General features: G+C 35.9%; 1 protein-coding gene across 1 annotated transcript; it reads right to left on the bottom strand.

The window, feature by feature from the left end:
• Positions 1–94: 94 nt before the first annotated feature.
• On the bottom strand, positions 95–14580 carry LOC101893426 (WD repeat-containing protein 20). The gene is given in 6 exon segments (XM_020037283.2): positions 95–571; positions 2616–4544; positions 4611–4799; positions 13005–13522; positions 13525–13973; positions 14082–14580. Coding segments are annotated over 5 exon segments (2805 nt in total). The 5' UTR covers positions 13634–13973; positions 14082–14580; the 3' UTR covers positions 95–511.
• Between the last annotated feature and the right edge of the window lie 5331 nt (positions 14581–19911).

The following is a 19911-nucleotide window of genomic DNA, read 5'->3' as shown; positions in this document are numbered from 1 at the left end:
TTTATGTATTAACTTTTTAAAAATATTTAACAAAAAACTAATAAGAAAGTAGGGTATGAGAGAAGAGGCTATAACATATTATTTTCTCGGTTAATTGGTTTATGATGCATATTTATGCCTTTTATTGTTATGTAATAATATGCATTTTGTTGTTATTATTAGTTTCGTTTTTTTACATATCAAAAATAAAGGAATTGTATAAAAAAAGTTTTTTATAAAAACCGTTTTTATTTTTTGTTTCCTAAATAATATTATCATCAGATTTCTTTTGTTTTTACACTCTTTGCTCACCTGTGGTTAAACAGAGAATATTTGTTGTTGTTGTTGGCGCTAAAGTTACCATAGTAGTTGCTGCTGTTGTTGTTGTTACAAGAGTAGTACAGGAGGGAGTAGCAGTAGTAGAAGTGATTATAGTACTAACAGTAGAAGTAGTAATTGTAGGATGACTTGGAGTATAGTGATTTAATTTCTCTAAATTCTTATGATACTGTTTTATATTAATTTTATCGAACTATATTACCGTACCGCCGGGCGGTGCTGTTTGCGTTGGCGATAAATGTTGCGGAACATTCTGAAATAGAAAACGAAAAAGAGATAAGCATCCATTTCAAATCAAGTATTAACACATCTGTATTAAAACACATCAAAGGTAAAAAAATGAAAATAGAAGTAGTTTAAAAATATTGTAAAATACCGGGTGAGATGAAAAAAACTGCAACAAAATTCGGACTGCTGTCATTTCTAAGCCACTAGTCCGACATCTTTTAAAATTATTCCAATGACAGCTCATTATGTTGTTTACAGGCGTACAAAAGCATTTTGGTCCGAATTTTCCAGAAAAAAGTTATTCGTGATGGAATTCCAGCGTAATTTCTTTAAATTTGGCTGGAAAACCACAAGTGGCTATCGTTAGAGCACTCCAGCATTTAAATGTGAATAAATCTTTTGAGTCTCGTACCATCACTCGTTACCGTGATACTTGCAGCGTAGCCCGACGTCAATGAAGTGGACGAAAAAAAAAAACAGTAACATCAGCAGAAATGGTTCGAAAAGAAGCGACTAGATCGAAACCCGCATCGCAGTGGCCGAAAAATTGCTCTTTAGCTTAACATATCACAATATTCCATTCGACAAATATTGAAAAATGAGCTCGGGGTAAAGCCATTCAAGTTCGAAAGAAGTGCAAGAAATTACACCACAACAGAAGAAAATAGACTCAAAAGAGCTAAAGAGTTGCTTCGCTTGGCCGAAAATGGTGAACTGCCGAATTTGGTTTTCTCCGATGAGAAAACATTCCTTGTCCAGCAGTTTGTAAACAAATAAAATGATCGTGTTTACTTGCCGCAGAGGTCAACTGAAAGTGTGCACCTTCGGTTGGCCACCCTCAAGCCCCGGTCATAGTGATGGTGTGGGCCGCCATAACAGCCGATGGATCAGAATAAATGTCGAATATTATTTATATTAAATATATTAAATATTCTGGAGGGTGTATTAAAGTCTTAGGAACGCAAAAATTTTGACCGCAGACCATGGACATTCCAAGAGGACACAGCACCATCACAATGAGTTTCCTCGCTTCATTTCCAGCGAACAATAGCCACCAAAATCTCCGGGTACCGTTGGACTATTGTGTCTGGAGTATTTTTGAAAGCAAGGTTGGCACTAAAAAATACTAAACCTCAAGCAAGTGCTTCGCGCGGAATGGGCCAAAATACGGCAGAGCAACATTCGGGCAGCCTGTGACGGTCTCATTGGCCGTTTGAAGCCCATAATTCGTTCCAAAGGTGACCAATTCGAACAAAACTAAACTTACTCTAAAATTTGATGCTATTTCCGACATCTCTTGCTTTCATTCAATAAAATTTAAAAAAAAAATTAAAAAAGTTAAATCACAGATAAAGGAGGCCACTGTACAAAAACGAACAATAAAGGGCGGTGCTCCAATAATAGGACTCGGGGATCACTTTCCCAACATAAGGACAGAATAGGCAAAAACAATTTCGAACACAGATAAAAGGGTACACTGCACAACAATTAAGAATGAGGCAGGGTCTAGCTGACCTCAAATAAAAGACCTTAGGGAGTAGCTTCCGAATATAGGTCCATATTAGCAAAAAATGTTGACTCAGTATTTTTTGACATTTTTGGATTTTCTGAAAATGTATCCCTCAACTTTGGTAAAATTACAGATAAAAGGACCCAATGTACACGAAATTAGCAATGAGACATGGAGGCTGAACTCAATTGAAATATCTAAGGGAGTATTTTCCGAATATAGGTTCATAAAAGCAAAAGAATTTTGGACTTTTTTGAAGTTTCTGAAAATAAAACGACAGGTAAAAAAAAAACGACCAAAAAAAGGACTGTACCTAGTTTTGCATCAATCGGACGGAGGGAGAGACGACATGCATAAATCAACTCAGAATGTGATTCTATAGAGAGCACGAAAAGGAACTAAAGGTTTCCTTCTGCATGTTACAAGCAAATTCATATTATACGCCGTACCACAGTGTGGTAAAGCCACCCCCGTTTGCCATGTAAAAGTATTTTTGCAATTACGGAGAGTACTCTTTAACACAATGTAACTTGTCATTTGAATACAAAGTAAAACTTACCGTTGAATAACCCGGTCTAGCCCATGTATAAATAAATCCATCCTGACATGCCGTTAGAAAACAATCTTCACGAAATATTAATGCACTCAAACGCTCATGAGCGATCTTTTTGCACACCAACGGCTCCAACAGTGGACACTCATCGAAACGGGGACACGCTGGTGTACCAATCAATTTCAGTGGGTCATATGATGTTATAATTGAATTGGTTGTTGACGATGGCGAGCAATTCGACATGTTGTGTGACAATGAATTGTGGTGATGTTGATGTGACGACGACGATTTGCCCAGCTTGAGAGAACCGAAACTGTGCGACGATGTTGACGTTGAATTTGCATTTGTTTCAATTTGTGTTGAATTTGCCATATGCTGGTGATTGCTATGATGGTGATGATGATTTAGTGTGGAGGAATTATGATGATTATACGATTTGAGTAGACTTAGGGTGCGACGATTCGCCCGTGTACTGCCACCCTCTAGATTTAGAGATTTCTTGTCGGATGAGTTGAGAAATGAGAAATTTGATAGACGTTGGGTTAGCGAGTTGAATGCCGACATTCCCGAATCTGAAGATTTGCTGCTGTTCGATGTTTTGCTATTGTAGCCCGAGGATGAAGAGAGTGTGTTGACATGATTTCCAGTTATGTTACCATCTATTGAGTCCGACTTAGTGGTTGTTATGCAATTAGGAAATTTTATTGACCCTCCACCGCCACCACTGCTACTAATGGCATTTGAAATCGCTTTCGAATTGGCTTTTGTCGACGTGGACGCCGTTACCGAGCTATCGTCGGGTGGCGTATTGGCATTAGAAGATTGCGATGATATCGTACAATTGGCTGTGGAAAATTTACTAGAACTACTATTACTATTTTGTTCTCCTGAAGCTGCTGATGTCTGTGGTGTGGTCGTTATATTGCTGGTCTGCATATCTTTGGTAGGACTACTACAGTGCTGTGGCTGGGGGAAGTTAGGATGGCCTATGGCCACTGGTCGTATGACTTTCACACCATCGGCGTCTGTGCCGCCATTCATAAAACTAGAGTCGTTCAAATTAGAACTATTCACACGCTGGCGCAGGGACAAAGGATGCCTTAGTATATCCTCGGTGATGTCCCACAAACATATTTGAGTGTCTTGACTAACAGAACCCAAACGATAACTTATGGCTAATTTATCTGGAGCCAATGAAGAGGCCTCCGAACGAAATGACGCCGACTGGGGCCTCTGTCGTGTGTGAATGGGCGTTGAGTTTTTATCGTGACCACCCGCAGCTCCACCATACGAATCGTAACCATTCACTGCCGACGACTGATCACCCGCATATCGAGACCCTGCCGTTGAATACTCCATTATTTGATTCTCATCATCCGAAAAGTCTCCACCATCCCACGAGGTATATGAAGTGGTGTATGGGTCAAAAGCCACCACTGAAACCCACGATCTGTGGCCCTGACCCCGGGCCACAACCCGTCGCTCATGAAATGACCACACTGTGACTAAGTCATCTTCCCCACCCACCACAATATATTTGCCATCCGGTGACCAGCATACACATAAAAAACCACCAAAATAGGAACGTGCTATACCCAACAATTCCATTGTGTCATAATGAAACACTCTGAGAAAGCCATCTTGAGATACTATTGCTAAATTTGAACCACATGGTGAGAAGCAAAACTCATTTATACAACAGTTCTCGGTGTTGAAAACCCATTTGTAGAGGGGATTTCTACTCGATTTCGATTTGCAGGTTAGTATTGAGTAGCCATCGCCCATTTTGAAGGACTGATAGACGGGCGCCGTCGGTGGACATTGTAGATTCTCGTTGTATAGATACAGGTGTCCCGACGCGTGTGAGGCCAAAAAGAGATTTGGTGAATTTGGCAGCCATTTTAAGCAGGTCACTTTGGTTTTGTCAATAAGACGCTGTAAAAAGATATCAAAATGCGTTTTAATTAAACGAAATAAATTGTTGATGTTGTATAGACTTACATCTTCATTGTAAAGTTTTCGATATTCACGTGGTCCTGGCTGTGGTGAAACCAATTGTATTTGTCCCGTTGTAAAGCCCACCAGTAAAGGCGCGCCAGTAGGTGTTGCTGTGGTGGCATTAAAATCATGACAGCTAGGATTGGTACCTTTGTAGAATTTCCTATCAATTGGCTTACTTAATTCGGCACCCTGTCGATAGAAGAAAATATGTGTTGATTATTTTCACATTTGCACAAATAATTAAGATTATTTGTTTATAATATAACATTGATTTGCTCAAACTATATATCTACATGTGGCAAAATAGTGCAAAATCTGAATCGATTCCACTAAATTTAGAATTATTTCTACTATATGTGACTTGTCGTAATAAATATAAATAATAAAGAGTGAGGGTCAAACATATGTATAGGAGCAAAATATAAATCTGAACCGTTTTCGACAAAATTTAGAAAACATATTTCTAGGCTGTATCCAAAGTCTTCTACCGAACGTCATTGCGTTTGAGAGTCTTGACTGTCAAATCGATTGTTATAACTATATCAAACGATTTTCATCATATTTCATGAATGAATGCTGTCGTATGTGCCTAAATCTATTCAATTTGGTCCGAAATTACGCATTTGAAATACAATATAAGTGAAATCGGGCGAAGATGTACAGGGTGAGATGAAAAAACTGCAACCAACCTCAGACGGCTGTCATTTTTAAGCCACTCGTCCGACAGCTGTCAAAATTATTCCAGTTGCAGCTCGTTATATTTTTTATACAAGCGTACAAAGGCATTTTGGAGAGAATTTTCCACGATAAAAGTTATTCGTCATGGAATTTAAGCGTGATAGTGTAATTTCTATATATTTGGCTGGAAAACCACAAGTGGCTATCGTTAGAGCCCTCCAGCATTTAAATGTGAATAAATCTTTTGTGCCTCGTTCCATCGCTCGTTACCGTGATACTGGTAGCGTTGCCCGACGTCAAGGAGGAGGACGGAAGAAAACAGTAACATCAGCAGAAATGGTTCGAAATGTAAAGAAGCGCCTTGATCGAAACCCGCGTCGTAGTGGCCGAAAAATTGCTCGTGAGCTGAACATATCGCAATATTCCATTCGGCAAATATTGAAAAATGAGCCATTGAAATTCCAAAAAGTGCAAGAACTTACACCGCAACAGAAAGAAAATTGACTCAAAAGAGTTAAAGAGTTGCTTCGCCTGGCCGAAAGCGGTAAACTGCCGAATTTGGTTTTCTCCGATGAGAAACCATTCGTTGTCTAGCATTTTGTAAACAAACAAAATGATCGTGTTTACTTGCCAAAGAGGTCAGCTGATCGTGTTTACTTGCCAAAGAGGTCAGCTGAAAATGTGCACCTTCGGTTGGCCATCAAAATTCAAGCGCCGGCCGGTGATGGTGTGGGCCGTCATAACAGCCGATGGTCACTCTCCGTTCGTAATAATCGACCGTGGCATCAGAATAAATGCCGAATATTATCGCGAAAATATTTTGGAGGGTGTATTTAAACTTTGGACACACGAACATTTGCGCCGCAGACCTTGGACATTCCAACAGGACTCAGCACCAGCACTCAGCACGCGCCACCCAAGAATGGTTATAAAATGAGGTTCCTCGCTTAATTTCCAGCACACAATGGCCACCAAAATATCCGGATACCAATCCTTTGAACTATTGTGTCTGGAGTATCTTGTAAAGCAAGATTGGCACTAAAAATACCAAAGTGTGAATCGCCTCAAGCAGGCGCTTCGCCGGGAATGGGCCAAAATACCGCAGATCAACATTTGGGCAGCGTGTGATAGTTTCATTGGCCGTTTCCCAAATATTTTGCTATCATTCAATAAAATTTAAAAAAAAAAAAAATTAAAAATTATGGCGTTTGACTTTTTTGCAGTTTTTTATCTCACACTGTATATGCTTTCATTGTAGTATGATATTGTGATACAGTTCCGCACACCAGGCTGTATCTTTTCAATCGCCCTGCCACACCAACCCATATATGTTTAAAGATTATGAAGGTAGCCGAGCTTTTAAATTTGGGATTGGAACTACAACCAGATTATTAAAACTCAACACCCAGCATGTTTTTGCTGTTATAACAACAAAAGATGTAGGAAAAGACCTTTAAATCAGAAGAGATATCAGGAAGGATCTGAACAGTTTTCCGAGCCAATAGATTAACAAAAATTTGGTGTTACATAAAACTAAAAATATCCCAAATGCAAAGCAAGGAGGGCATTTAAAATGTGACATAAATTGTGAAATCTTTTTCATTCCTAAGGAATGGATTGGTTTAAAAGGAAATATTATCTGAAATTAATAAAACGCGAATGAATACTGAGTAACATACCACAACTGCAGCAGTAGCAACAACAGAAACATGTGAGCCATTCATGTGTCACCAAACATTTAACAAAGTCATATTCAATTAACAGTGTGTTATGCAAAAACAAAACTGGGCTTTTTCTCCACATTGTGTGTACTTCGAACCAGATATCAGTCAGTGTGTCAATCTGTATATCAAACCTTTATTGCAAATGTAAATGAACATATGTGTGTACAAATGTATACAAATTGTATGTGAAAAGATTGAGTATAGCTATGTAGGTACGTATGTTCACTCTAACAACATACACACACATAGCGAACCAAAATAAATAAATCCTTTTTGCCACCTTTGTGTAATATCACATCTCTTTTGACAAGACTTTTGTGATGATGACTTTTGGACAGCTTGATGAACTGAATATTTTTCTCTGCTTTTGTCGTTGTTCGAGGCATCTGTGCCAGATTTAGATGTACATCCACATTTAGTAAATAGAATCATATAAATGATATGCAGAAAAAAACGTTGCATATCAATTTAGAAATAGTCTATGAAGTTCTCTTTGATGGGAGGGAATGAAGAACACCGTAGCTTATAAAACGCGATTATTAAAATTTCTTATATTAAATCTAGATATTCAACTTTCAATTGAAATCTAATAGTCACTTGGAAATAATAAATATTTGGTTTTCGTTCATTCCAAAATCATTCGAAGACAAGAAAAATATCAAACTGTAGGATACACTTGAACTTCGAACAATTAACAAGCTGTAGAAAGAAAACTAAACGAGCAATCGAATTAACAATCCCTCCCTCAGTATGATGCCGGTATTAAATAAGCAGAATAGAAATGTATATATCATTATGTCTGTCATAGATATTAATTCTATTTTGCAGCTTCAGAAATCCCCATTGTTCCTTAAGCGTGAAGTTTCTTTTCCTTGTGAGCCAAGGTCTGAAAAACTTTACCCACAAAGATGTGACTGCACCCATTTGGCTCTTAGGAGAATCCATTTATGATATTGTTGTTGTAACTTTAGTATATTGCGTGTGGTGTTCAGCAAATCCTCAAATTTAACAATTCAGCTAGCTTTATATGTTGTAGCCAAATATCTTCAAGAGTAAATTGAGTAGTTTATAGTAGTAAGCAGGCCTCTATGACATGCTGGAGAGATGTTTCGTATAATTTATTCAATTAACACCCAATACAAATCAAGACGGCTGGATAGGGTTTGGATTCTGGGGATGACATTCAGCATCGGTGTCTGCATCATTCATTCTTTATGACGCTGGATCATTAGGTCCTTCCTTATCCACCCTATAATTGTTTAAATGACGTCCAAGCAGGCTTTTTAACTTTTGTTGTTATAACAACCAATACATGCTGGGTGTTGAGTTCTACTAATTGGTTTTAGCTCCAGCTCCAAATTTAAAACATGGCTACCTTTATAGGCTTTAGCCTATATTTGGGATTCAGTTGGGTAGGTTTCCCAGGGCAACTGAATGCATACAGCATAGTGTGCAGCCCTCTATAACATGCCGGAGAGACGTTTCACACATTTTTTTAAATTCGCACCCGATACAAATCAAGACGGCTGGATGGGGTGAGGACTTGTGGATAATTAGGTTGAGTCTTCGACTAATGGGCGAGTGGATATGAGTGAAGCAGCCACATTGTGGTGCAGGGTATTATGTCTTAATGTTAAGCCTCCTCAAAATCATGATATGTACTCTATATCGTTGATATTTGGTAAGAGAATCACATGCAATAGAATTAGAGGATATCAGATATAGTGGAAGTTATTTCAGATTAAGATATAGCTGTCATATATACTAGTTCAACCTGACTTCACCTTTTAATCATCTCAAAGTTGTAATATGAACTACTAAATATGCCAAGTCGCTTTTTATATGTGTCCCTCTTAGCATTATTAATTAAGCTGGAGTGGGAGAATATATGGTCTCCCTTCTCACAAACCAAGAGACCAGCCAAATTTCAAAGAAATTTTCTTATTTTGCTGCCAAACCCAGTCATTTTTTAAGCTAGAAATGTGTTTGATTTTGATTCTTCACCTTCCCTCCCCCTTCCGATTGACAGTAGAACGTGTATCTAAACTGTGGTCAATGACTTATCCATTATTGATGGGAAAACATCATCTAACCTGTTATGCGTCGCGTCTACGGAGCCTTTCAAGAGTAATATTACATTATCCACCGGAACCTGGAATATTTACTTCTTATATGTCACGTTCATATGTATTTTTTCATATAAATTCTGTAAATTTCTCACTAAGCTACTTTTAACGTAACCATACCCAAGCTAATCACAAGTGTTGCTCTTTGTGTTTTTAATTTATTTACAATTTGAACCGCCGCTGTCGCTACTATTGTTGCTCTTCCTTTTTTTTCAACAATTTAATCAAATGATAAGATAAACTAAACAAAATGGTTTATATAGAGTATCTCATGTGCATAGACAAGTTCATAATTGCAGTCGTTAGAGACACAAATAAAACGAACGCGATTGTTATTTAATTTGCAGCAATAACTGAAGTATGCATCTGTATACAGTATCCCGATAGGAAATTATGAAAGAGTGAAAAAAAATTTTGCACTAGATAAAGCATACCAATGTTGGCCTTGAGGAATACTCGAATGAAGCTTTTGTTTGACATGAAGTTGGCCTTAGGTTAGGTGAGGTACAATCAGAGGCTACACGAAAAGGAACTTGTCGAAACCTTTTCATCAAACAGAGTTAAGGTGTGGGTTCATAAGCAGCTTGGCATCATGGCTAGGCTTATTAATTTCAAATTATAAGGAAAAACGACGGCAGTATCCAAGTGCGGCCTTTGTGATATATCACAAAATATGCCATGTGAAGACTTTAAGCTGCTTATGTACCCATACATTTAATGTTCAAAAACTCAGCAAGAGGAATACTACCATATTTGTCCCACCTATTGTGGATGGTGTGGATGGAAACTCTGCACAGAAACCAAATCGTTATTCTAGCAAGATAAAATCTTGAATCCCATGAATGTCGTTATGGGCAAAATCGGGACTTCCCCTACTACTACACGTCTTTTACAGTTGCATTGAAAAAATGTTGATGCATCAACTATTTTAGTCGGTAAAGCTCACAATTGCTAATATTTTAGATTGGGCTGGAAAGTTAAGCAAATCACGTCAATGGCTGCAAACAAAAAACTGATTGCTTTGTCATAGAATCAAAATGGAGAATTCTAGGCGAGTATTTTAAGTAAAGATTTCTATCTATAGTATCTATCTTAAGTGTCAAAGAAATATTCAAAAGTTAGATGATGAACACGGGCCCATGTAGGCATTCAGATGGTCAATCTTAATCTTAATGTTAGGTGTGGCTGTCAAAAAACAAGTAAACATGAAGTGTGGCATGGATGAACTTTTAGCACCCTCCATCATGAGGAAAAGAGGGCCTTAAAAAATAAAAGTACCGTGAATTCCTACGTTTTTACTATAAATTGAACCTACAATTGGTTGGGTTGTCAAATTTGATTCCGTTGAAAATGTTGATTTATATCAACAAAATATCGAATATCAGGAGGCATGATTATATGGGGGCTATAGAAAATCTTGGACTAAAAAGGTAACCTTGTTGATCTCTTATAAGACGATGAGTCGGTTCTTGGTTAGCTAAGCGGCTCCAGTGTAGTCTGCGATACTAGTGCTGCGCAAAGGATGAGGAATAATACCTGAAAAGAATTCTGCCCGAGAACTGCAAGACGATGCCTCCTTATGACATCAATGCAATATCGACATGAGAAGGGGAATGTTACTCCCCTACGTCATCATAAATACATGCTCTCGGTGCAGTAAATATCTGTTGGCGTGTCAGGAAGGATCTACACGAGCTAGAGAGTGAGGTCAAACGTTATAAAGGAGAGCTTTTATATCAAAAATCCTATCAAACGGGTCTAAGTGGAATATCGCCATAGGAATTCACCCCACATCCATTGCTTACAAAAAAACGATGATAGCCTAGACAAACCAGTGTAGATTTGGACTACCTACGTTCAGGTTGATGCAGTCGTCTCAATTGGTAAAGGTCGCGAATAGTTTAATATGTGCTAAAAGCACAATAGACTGCATCTCTTCAATGGTCCTGCCAAACCTATCCAACACTACTAGTAAAAAATTGTGTCGATAGATAATTGAAATATAATTGATTTTAACCCAAAAACACGACTTAGAAACATATTTTTCATTCTTTTTATATTTTTTATGAAATGTTGTTCCTTCTTTTACTTTTTGACAAATCCTACTCTTTAGTAATATTATTGCAGCTAGACACTGTAGTTTGCTTTTTTCCGGAAACTACTATGTACATCTATTTACATTTATAAACTGATAGTGTTCGAGGAAAATTTGGAATAATTTCAAGAAAACTTAACTTTTTTGTTAGTCTCTGTGCCAGCCAGATTTGTTATCATCCACAATTACATTTACAGATAAGATAGTTGGTATACCTAATTGAACTTGTGTCGTTTCATTTTGGATGCTAACGACATGGCATTGTCTAGTTAGGTAATCTTATGAAGCAATTATAAAGGACCACTTTAAACGTTTAATAATATGAGATTATTAATGACGTCTGTGGCACTATTTGATAAACTACTAAGGTTTATTTCGAAAGCATACAACCAATACACTTATGGAGAAGTTTTTAAAAATTTTCTATATTCTTGCAGCAAAGTAGACCTTTTTAAAGATTAAAGATTTTCAAGTCGTATCGTAATGCAGTAATACGTTTAGTTTTTAAAATTTTGCTATTTTCTTGTAGCAAAATAGTCAGACATAGGGTAAGTGTACCAGTAGTCGGCACTTTTAGGATTTTCGCGTTTTTAATCGCTCACCATTCTGAGTGGAACATTTCAATTATTACAAAGTTAATTTATTCAGATTCGAAATTTTGTGTAGTTTTTGCAATACTAAATAAAGTTTTAATAACTTTTTATTAAATTTCATAAATTTGTAGTTTTATTAAAACAATGCTTTTTTGCCAGTAGTCGGCACCACTTGCCAATTGTCGGTATGGCATTTTCCAACAGTCGGCATACCAATTTTTTGTAAGAATAATTAATAATAATAATAAATTAATTCATTAAAATATAATATTTTTGTTTAGTTAAACTGATTCGACGTCTTTATTGTACTTTTCTTAAAAATATGAATTGTTGAGGACCTTCACAGACAAACATTTAATTTTTATTAGAATAATTCATCTTTTCTTTGCGAAATTGTACACAGAGATAGCTGACAATATATTTGAAGTAAACAAAATACATTTAGTTATAATAGTTTCATTTATTTGGGCTTAAAAATAAAAAGTGCCGACTACTGGGACATGCCGAACTTAGGCACACTTACCCTATATGCCCTTTTTAAAGATTAAAGCTTTTCAAGACATATCGCAATGTAGTAATACGTTTTAGTAACGCATCTTATTGATAACTTGGCAATCTATATCTAAGCGAAAAACGTTTTAAGGGTCATATGTGAAAACATATTTAAGTCGACCGATAAAGCCACCACAATATTTTATAAATTAATAAGTTTAACAGATAGAGCTAAATGTGGGAGAAATCAGCCTCTATAAACAATCATTCCTAGTGACCTCATCACATTCTAAACGTATCCCTAATTTTTCAATGCAACTAATTGTGACAGACAAAGTACGGCTTTTCTTTTCTTGGGCCATTTAGATAATCCCGATATTTGTCAGGTTTCAATAAAGGTCAAGCGATACTTGAAAGTCATCATATTCCTGCAAACATAGAAGCAGCTGCTGACGTTTGAAACTTCTTCGCCTTGGCTACAAATCAACAACTATGAGGATTTTTATACCTGACAGCCTCAATGTTTCTTTGAGACAGACTTTTCTAGCAGTCAAAAGCATTTTTTATTTTTATTGTTAAACGAATTACAGAGTTAAAAATCCAATATAGTTTCTAATCCAACCTTGAAACGCGGATAAACAAAAAAAATAATTTTGCAAAAAATATATATCTGATACAACACTTACCTTCTTTACACCACGAAATGCATAGACATATAATTCTCGGCCGAAATTGAAACATATGCGATCACCACCCAACACCTGGTTTACAGGCATACCATTCTGATCGATACCACCATTAGCACCACCGCCCACACCACCGGACCCATTCATCATGGTGTGCATTGACATGCCGGCACCCAAACGTGCATCCATTGATGAGGGTACAACATACTGGGATTGCGATGATAATACCGGTCCATTCAGTGACGATGACGATTGCAGGCCAACATCATAGGTATCACCACCATTTGCTGAACTATTATTATTGCCACCAGCTCCATTTGAAGATGTGGTCGCTGTTGATGATGATGAATTGCTTACGTTGACGTTTCGACCATTTGTACCATTTACAGGATTTGCAGAAGAGCCGGCCCCCGCCAAGGAACCACCATTACCATTACTAGCAGCGCCAGCCGGTGGATTTGGCAAGGTAACAATCGAAACTCGCACTTGTGGTGAACTCTGATTATTGGTATAGCCACACGATTGGGTCGTGAGTACTCGGAGAGGGTAAGAAGTCGATAGGTACCCTCTCGTGTTATAAACTGTGTCTTCAGGTCATCTTTGACATTAGGATCCAGTTGCGTTGCCATTACGGCAACTTTTATTTAGAGGGGGAAAATATGATACCTAGTCCACCTTCGTACTTTTGCGACTTCTTAGGTTCTGTTGTTTTTCTCTTGTTCGCCGTCAGCAACTTTTTGTAGTTGGTTTCGATCGGTATTTGCTTGATGGGCCGTTTCGATTTGTTTTTGTTTGTGTTCAATAGATGCCCTTTTTCTTTTCTTTCTCTTGGCCACTTCGCTATTCAAAGGGAGTTGGCTTTTACAATTTTTATTCACATATTAAATTATTTGGCATTTTAGAAGCTTACTAATCTGCTTTTTATGTTTTTTTTCTTTCCAGATAATTATAATTAATCTGTGATAGCAGCTAAATAGAAAAAATTGCATTTACACACACATACTTTGGCTTACGCAGCACACATTATTGAGTAGAAGTGGGGAGAAAAATCATCCATCACACAACACACACACTCACACATGACCAAAGGAATCTTGTTTTCTATATTTTGTTGTTGTTGTTTTTTCACGGGTTCCGATAAGTGGGTGTGGAGATATATAGTAAATTTTTGCGTAATTTTCCACAATAACTCGGCTTAGAATTTTCTTCAAATTCTCTTAACACATTTCTAGTTTTGCTCTTGGGCTTGTTTTGCAATCTATTTTTACATTTTTTCACATTTATCTTGTTACTTGTCCGTCAATGAGAAAAAAATTGATGTTTTTTCTTCTACGTTTGACACACACTCTCGGTGTTTTTCGACTTGTTTCCAGTGCTCGTTTGTTAATAATTAACACGTTTTAATTGGTTTTATTGTTAGAGGAAAACTAGGTATTGATTATTCATTGCGGATTTGCATTTTCCTGTTTTCTATTAAATTTTTAATTCTAAAATTTCTGCACTTTTTAACTTTTCTTTTTATCTCCATCAACCACATAAAAAATATATAATTGTCAATCAGCTGCAGAGTTGCCGTTGTGTCCAAAGTTTGACAAGGGTTTTCGATTGTTTACATTTTCTTGTGTACCAAATCTAATTGGATTTGTGGTATTAGAGGAAGTGTACGATCAAATTGGTATTGCCATGCTCTGTTCCATGGTCGAATGAAGGAGGTAAAGTAATGCAATCATATGTTTATCATTTTTTCAAAATTATTTATTTGACATCTCATTATCAATATGCATATGTATAAATCCATTTTACATACACAAACCAGAGATGGGAACCTGTTTTTTATGTAGTGAAATGTGACAAGGTAAATTACAGAAAATGCAGATTTGGGTATGCTTATTTGAAATGATTTTACCATCTTAATTTTAAAAATGTATGTTCCATGGAAAAATTAAAAAGGTAAAGTCGTTTCGAATAAGGATATGCTTATCTTTGCATGTTCTGTATTTCTTGTCAAATTTTACTACATAGAAATTAGGCTCCCATCTCGGATTTGTGTATATTTCGATTTATAAATATGCATTTTGAAAATAAGATGTTGTCAAGAGAATAATTAAAAAAAATTGACATATGATTCTAATTCTACCATGTTTTTACGCGAAATATATATATATAGAGCTGAATCCCATCTTTACGTCAGATTTTGTGTATACAGACGTGCTGGGATGTGCAAAGTTTTGAAAGGTTTATGAGTGTACAACACCTCCACCCGTTTTGGTTGAGGCGCAAGAAGGATCCGTTTTTCATACCAAATTTCGTATTGGTAGAAATATTGGGATGTGTGAAATTTGAAGAAAATTCTCTCTCTACTTTTTATATTATTATTCAAATGTTGGGGAGAAACCAGAAGCATGTGTCCCATCTCCACAAATATTAGTAGTTATTTTGAAACATGGTACAATAAAAAGGTACGGTAGATATACCAGCTGATTACAATTTTTCTTCTAAGTGTACCCGACTTCTGCCAATTTTGTGTATGTATATTTTGGTTGGTTTTCAAAACGAATGACCCAAAAAAATGTTGTGTTGTTTTTATCAGAATAAAAACACCGACTTTCGGTAAGAATTTTCAACTTATGTCACATATTTTGGGCGAATTATGATTGGTGGCGGCTACGTAATACCTTTAACCATTCTGAATATTTGCAAAAATTTATTAATTATTTGAATGGTTTATAAATGTAAATAAACAAGTCTTGTCATGGTAGAAGAATATAGGTAGACGCATCGACACAGCTGATGCGACAATGAACTGTCAAACCAAGTCTGGAATTGAATAGGTTGAATAAAAAATTCTTGTTAAAATTAAGAAGATAAAGTCTTTTCAGATAAGCACTCCCAGCTCTGCATTTTCTGTAATTTACCTTGTCGAATTACATGTCATTGAAAACAGGTTCCCATCTCTGATTTGTATGTATACAATGGATTTATCAATGAAAATTTTGACAATGAAATGTTGTCAATTGAAATAAATTGTTGAAAAACCCATATTATAATAATCTCCGAATGACGTCGTATAAGAAACTATAATATATATCAGTGTTCCCAATTGTTGATGCATCTACCTGTATTCTTCTACCATGAGTCTTGTTTTTGTTGTGACAGTTCATATGAACGATTGTATTTGACAAGCTCATTCACAGAAAATGCAAAGATGGAAATGCTTATTTGAAATAACTATGCCTTCTTGGTTCTACCATGTTTAAACCTTTAACTAAAAGTTAAAAGTTAAATTAATTTATCTGTTCCAGAACCTGTTGGAATCTACAAGTTTTGTAATTTTTTCGCTATCATAAAGGAAAAATCGGCAAAAACTTTTACATTCTCACAGTTCCGGAACAGAACAATTGTTTGCAATTTTTCACAATTGTACAAATTATTTTATATATTACTCTGATCGTATGCATTCGGGACGTTTTATGTAAAAACTGAAAAATTAAAACTTTAACATCTAGGTCAATCATTTGATTTCTGTTCTTTTACGTGAAAGAATGTTTTACTCGAAAATTGTTACTTTACACAAAATAAAAACATAGTTCAAAGAGAGCCTTGTTTACACAAAAGGAACAAAATACTTGTGTACATTTAATCGCCTGGCTATTTTATCAAATACGAGTAAGAAGTAAAACCAATATTATAAACAACACACGTGTACCTGAGTATTCCCCTTTACAACTTTACCCATGACACAATGAAATAAAGGTAACCTCATTTCAAATTAGCATTCCCACCTCTGCATTTCCTGTAATTTTACTTGTCAAATTTCAATGCATGAAAAACAGTTCTCATTATGAATATAAATTTTGACTATGATATGTCAAATATATACATTTGAAAAAATTGTAAACTTATGATTACATGACTTGACCTTCTTAGTTCTACCCATGGCAGAAGAATACAGGTAGATGCATCAACGCTTGGGAGCATTGATATGTCAAAAATTGAAAAATTGAATGTTTGCTCAAATATAAGTCGATTTTTATATGTTTTCTTATACGACGTTATTCGGAGGTTATTATAATTCGCGTTTTTCAAAAATTTTTACAAATTTAAATAATTTTTCATTCAACATTTTCAATTCCAAAATTGGTTTGACAGTTTATTGTCCCAGCAGCTGTGTCGATGCGTCTACCTTTATTCTTCTACCATGTCTTTACTTATAGTACGTTTATATATATGAGGGTTAACCCACTGGATTTGGATTTAAATTGTCATACCCATTACTTTTACTTCAAATAAATCCTCTCAAAGTAGGTTAACCCTACAAAAAGTTCTAACGTAAACATGGCATTATAATCTTTCAGGTTTTGTGACATACTTCATTTTCTTATCCTGTGTAAATGCTTGGTAAAATCTAATCAGCTGAGCTACAATTTTCACCACTACATTATTTTTTTCAGTGTACACAAATGACATTTGACGTTTAGTCTTTTTTTGTTCCACTTTGACGTTTGTTTTTTTCTCGGTGGTTGTTTATATAAGGTGTGTCTGGTTACTTTTCCTGCAGGAATTGTCCAGCAACATCTTTCTGAGAGAGTAAGATAGTTTTATTCTCTTTTGCAAGAAAATTGCGAAAAGTAAACAGACGGTATTCCTGCAGAAGCTTGCAACTAATCAGCTGATTTGTCAAAACAAACCAATTTGTCCCCCATAAGGAGAATTAAAACAAAGGAAGCAATACTAATTTTACAAGTTTTTTAAATAAAAATGTTGGAAATAGTCTTTTATTTTCTTATTACATATTAACATTTACGTTTTTCACATTAGTCTAGTAGTCTTGCTAATTCCAAAACAATATTTTCAAATTAAAATCCCAAAAAGAAATAAATAAACAATAGAAAACATCTGATTGAATGTCGATGAATGAGAAGAAGAAGAGTTGCAAGAGATTGCAAGAAGAATTTTTTCCAGCAAGAATTTGCAAACTCTCACTGAAAGAACTGTCAAAATTTCTCTCTCCAACCGCTCTCTTTTGCAGAACTTTTGGGTTAACAGACGACTTCCAGTAACAATTTGTAACAATTGTTACAAACTTTAGGGTAACCAGACACACCTATAGTAAAAAATTCGGTAATAAGAGGATTGGTCAAATCGTTGCAGAAAAAATTAATTTGCGAAGAAAAAATCCAAATAATTAATTAATAACCACTTAGCAATTAAACTGAAAGAATTAATCAATAAAGGAATCGGTCCACTTGCTATCTATAAATAAACCAATTATATCGGAGGAGGTACGTTTGATGGAGCGATTGAAATTTTCATATTTCTGAATCATCGGGCCTTTGGAAAGTTACTACTACTGCTATCCTTTCTTCATTGTCGTGTGGATTTTAATGGATTCCTTGTATATAGTGTGAAATTATTATAAGCAATATACAATTATAAACTAGTAAGTCTTCATCAAGTTAAGGAAAATACAATTGCCTAAGATATTGATGTACATTTTGTTATACTATATGTTAATTTTTCCTTTTTTGCACTTTGTATTTATTTTATGTATTTTCAATTTTTATTTGTATTTTGTTGTTGTAAGTTAATGTTCTAAAGCTTAAGAAAGGGCTTAGTATAGAAGAGGTCATGGTAGTATAGTAGCTAGCATAAAATGCAGACCCTTTTTGCGATTACATACGACATTTGAATACATAAAAGTTTTTCTAAAATTCGCAAAATAATTTCGTAGTTCCTTCATTTACTGGTAAAGCAGTTTTTTTGTTGTCGTAAATGGTTTCCCACTTACCTTTGCCATTTCTGCTTCAAGGCATTAATTAAAATGCGACAATCTAAAAATAGATTCGTCCTGCGCCACATTTATTTTTCAATAATATGCGACTGCCTTCGACCTAATTTGAAAGATGACCAAAGCAAAACTTTTTATCCATCTAGAGAAAATATTCTTCTCGAAACAAAGTATGGATTTAAATGTTTTCTAAGGAAAAGGGATCCAAAATTTGAATAGATATACCTGGAACGTACAGGGTGATATAAAAAAACTGCAATAAAGTCAAACGCCATAATTTTTACACCTTTTTTTTAATTTTATTGAATGAAGGCAAATAATGTCGGAAAAAGCATCAAATTTTAGAATAAGTTTAGATTTGTTCCTATTGGTCACCTTTGATACGAATTATGGCCTTCAAACGGCCAATGAAACCGTCACACGCTGCCCGAATGTTGCTCTGCGGTATTTTGGCCCATTTCCGGCGAAGCGCTTGATTGAGGCGATCGACACCTGGGTATTTTTTAGTGCCAACCTGGCTTTCCAAAATACTCCAGACACAATAGTTAACGTCGCATAATAGTCGCCATAATATTCGTCATTTAATCTGATGCCACGGTCGATTAATACGAGCGGAGAGTGACCATTGGCCGTTATGGCGGCCGACGCCATCACCATGGACGGCACTTGAGTTCTGGTGGCCAACCGAAGGTGCACATTTTCAGCTGACCTCTTTGGCAAGTAAACACGATCATTTGTTTGTTTACAAACTGCTGGACAACGAATGTTTTCTCATCGGAGAAAACTAAGTTCGGCGGTTCACCACTTTCGGCCAAGCAAAGCAACTCTTTAGCTCTTTTGAGTGTATTTTCTTTCTGTTGCGGTGTAAGTTCTTGCACTTTTTGGAATTTTAGTGGCTTTACCCCGAGCTCATTTTTCAATATTTGCCGAATGCCTTTGGAAAGTTGGATGCATTTTTTTCATCTCACCCTGTATATCTTCATCCGATACCAAGTTTATTGCGCATCAAGTGGGTAATATAAACCCGTCGAACTCAATAGATTTAGACATATGCGACTGAACTTAGCTTGGAAAAAGGTGTGTCAAATTTGGTGAAAATCGGTTGAGATGTAGCTATAG

This window comes from Musca domestica, unplaced genomic scaffold (assembly GCF_030504385.1).
Source record: "Musca domestica strain aabys unplaced genomic scaffold, Musca_domestica.polishedcontigs.V.1.1 143, whole genome shotgun sequence".
Taxonomy (NCBI): domain Eukaryota; kingdom Metazoa; phylum Arthropoda; class Insecta; order Diptera; family Muscidae; genus Musca; species Musca domestica.
The sequence above is the reverse complement of the archived record's forward strand: the minus strand, read 5'-3'. Positions and strand labels throughout refer to the sequence as shown.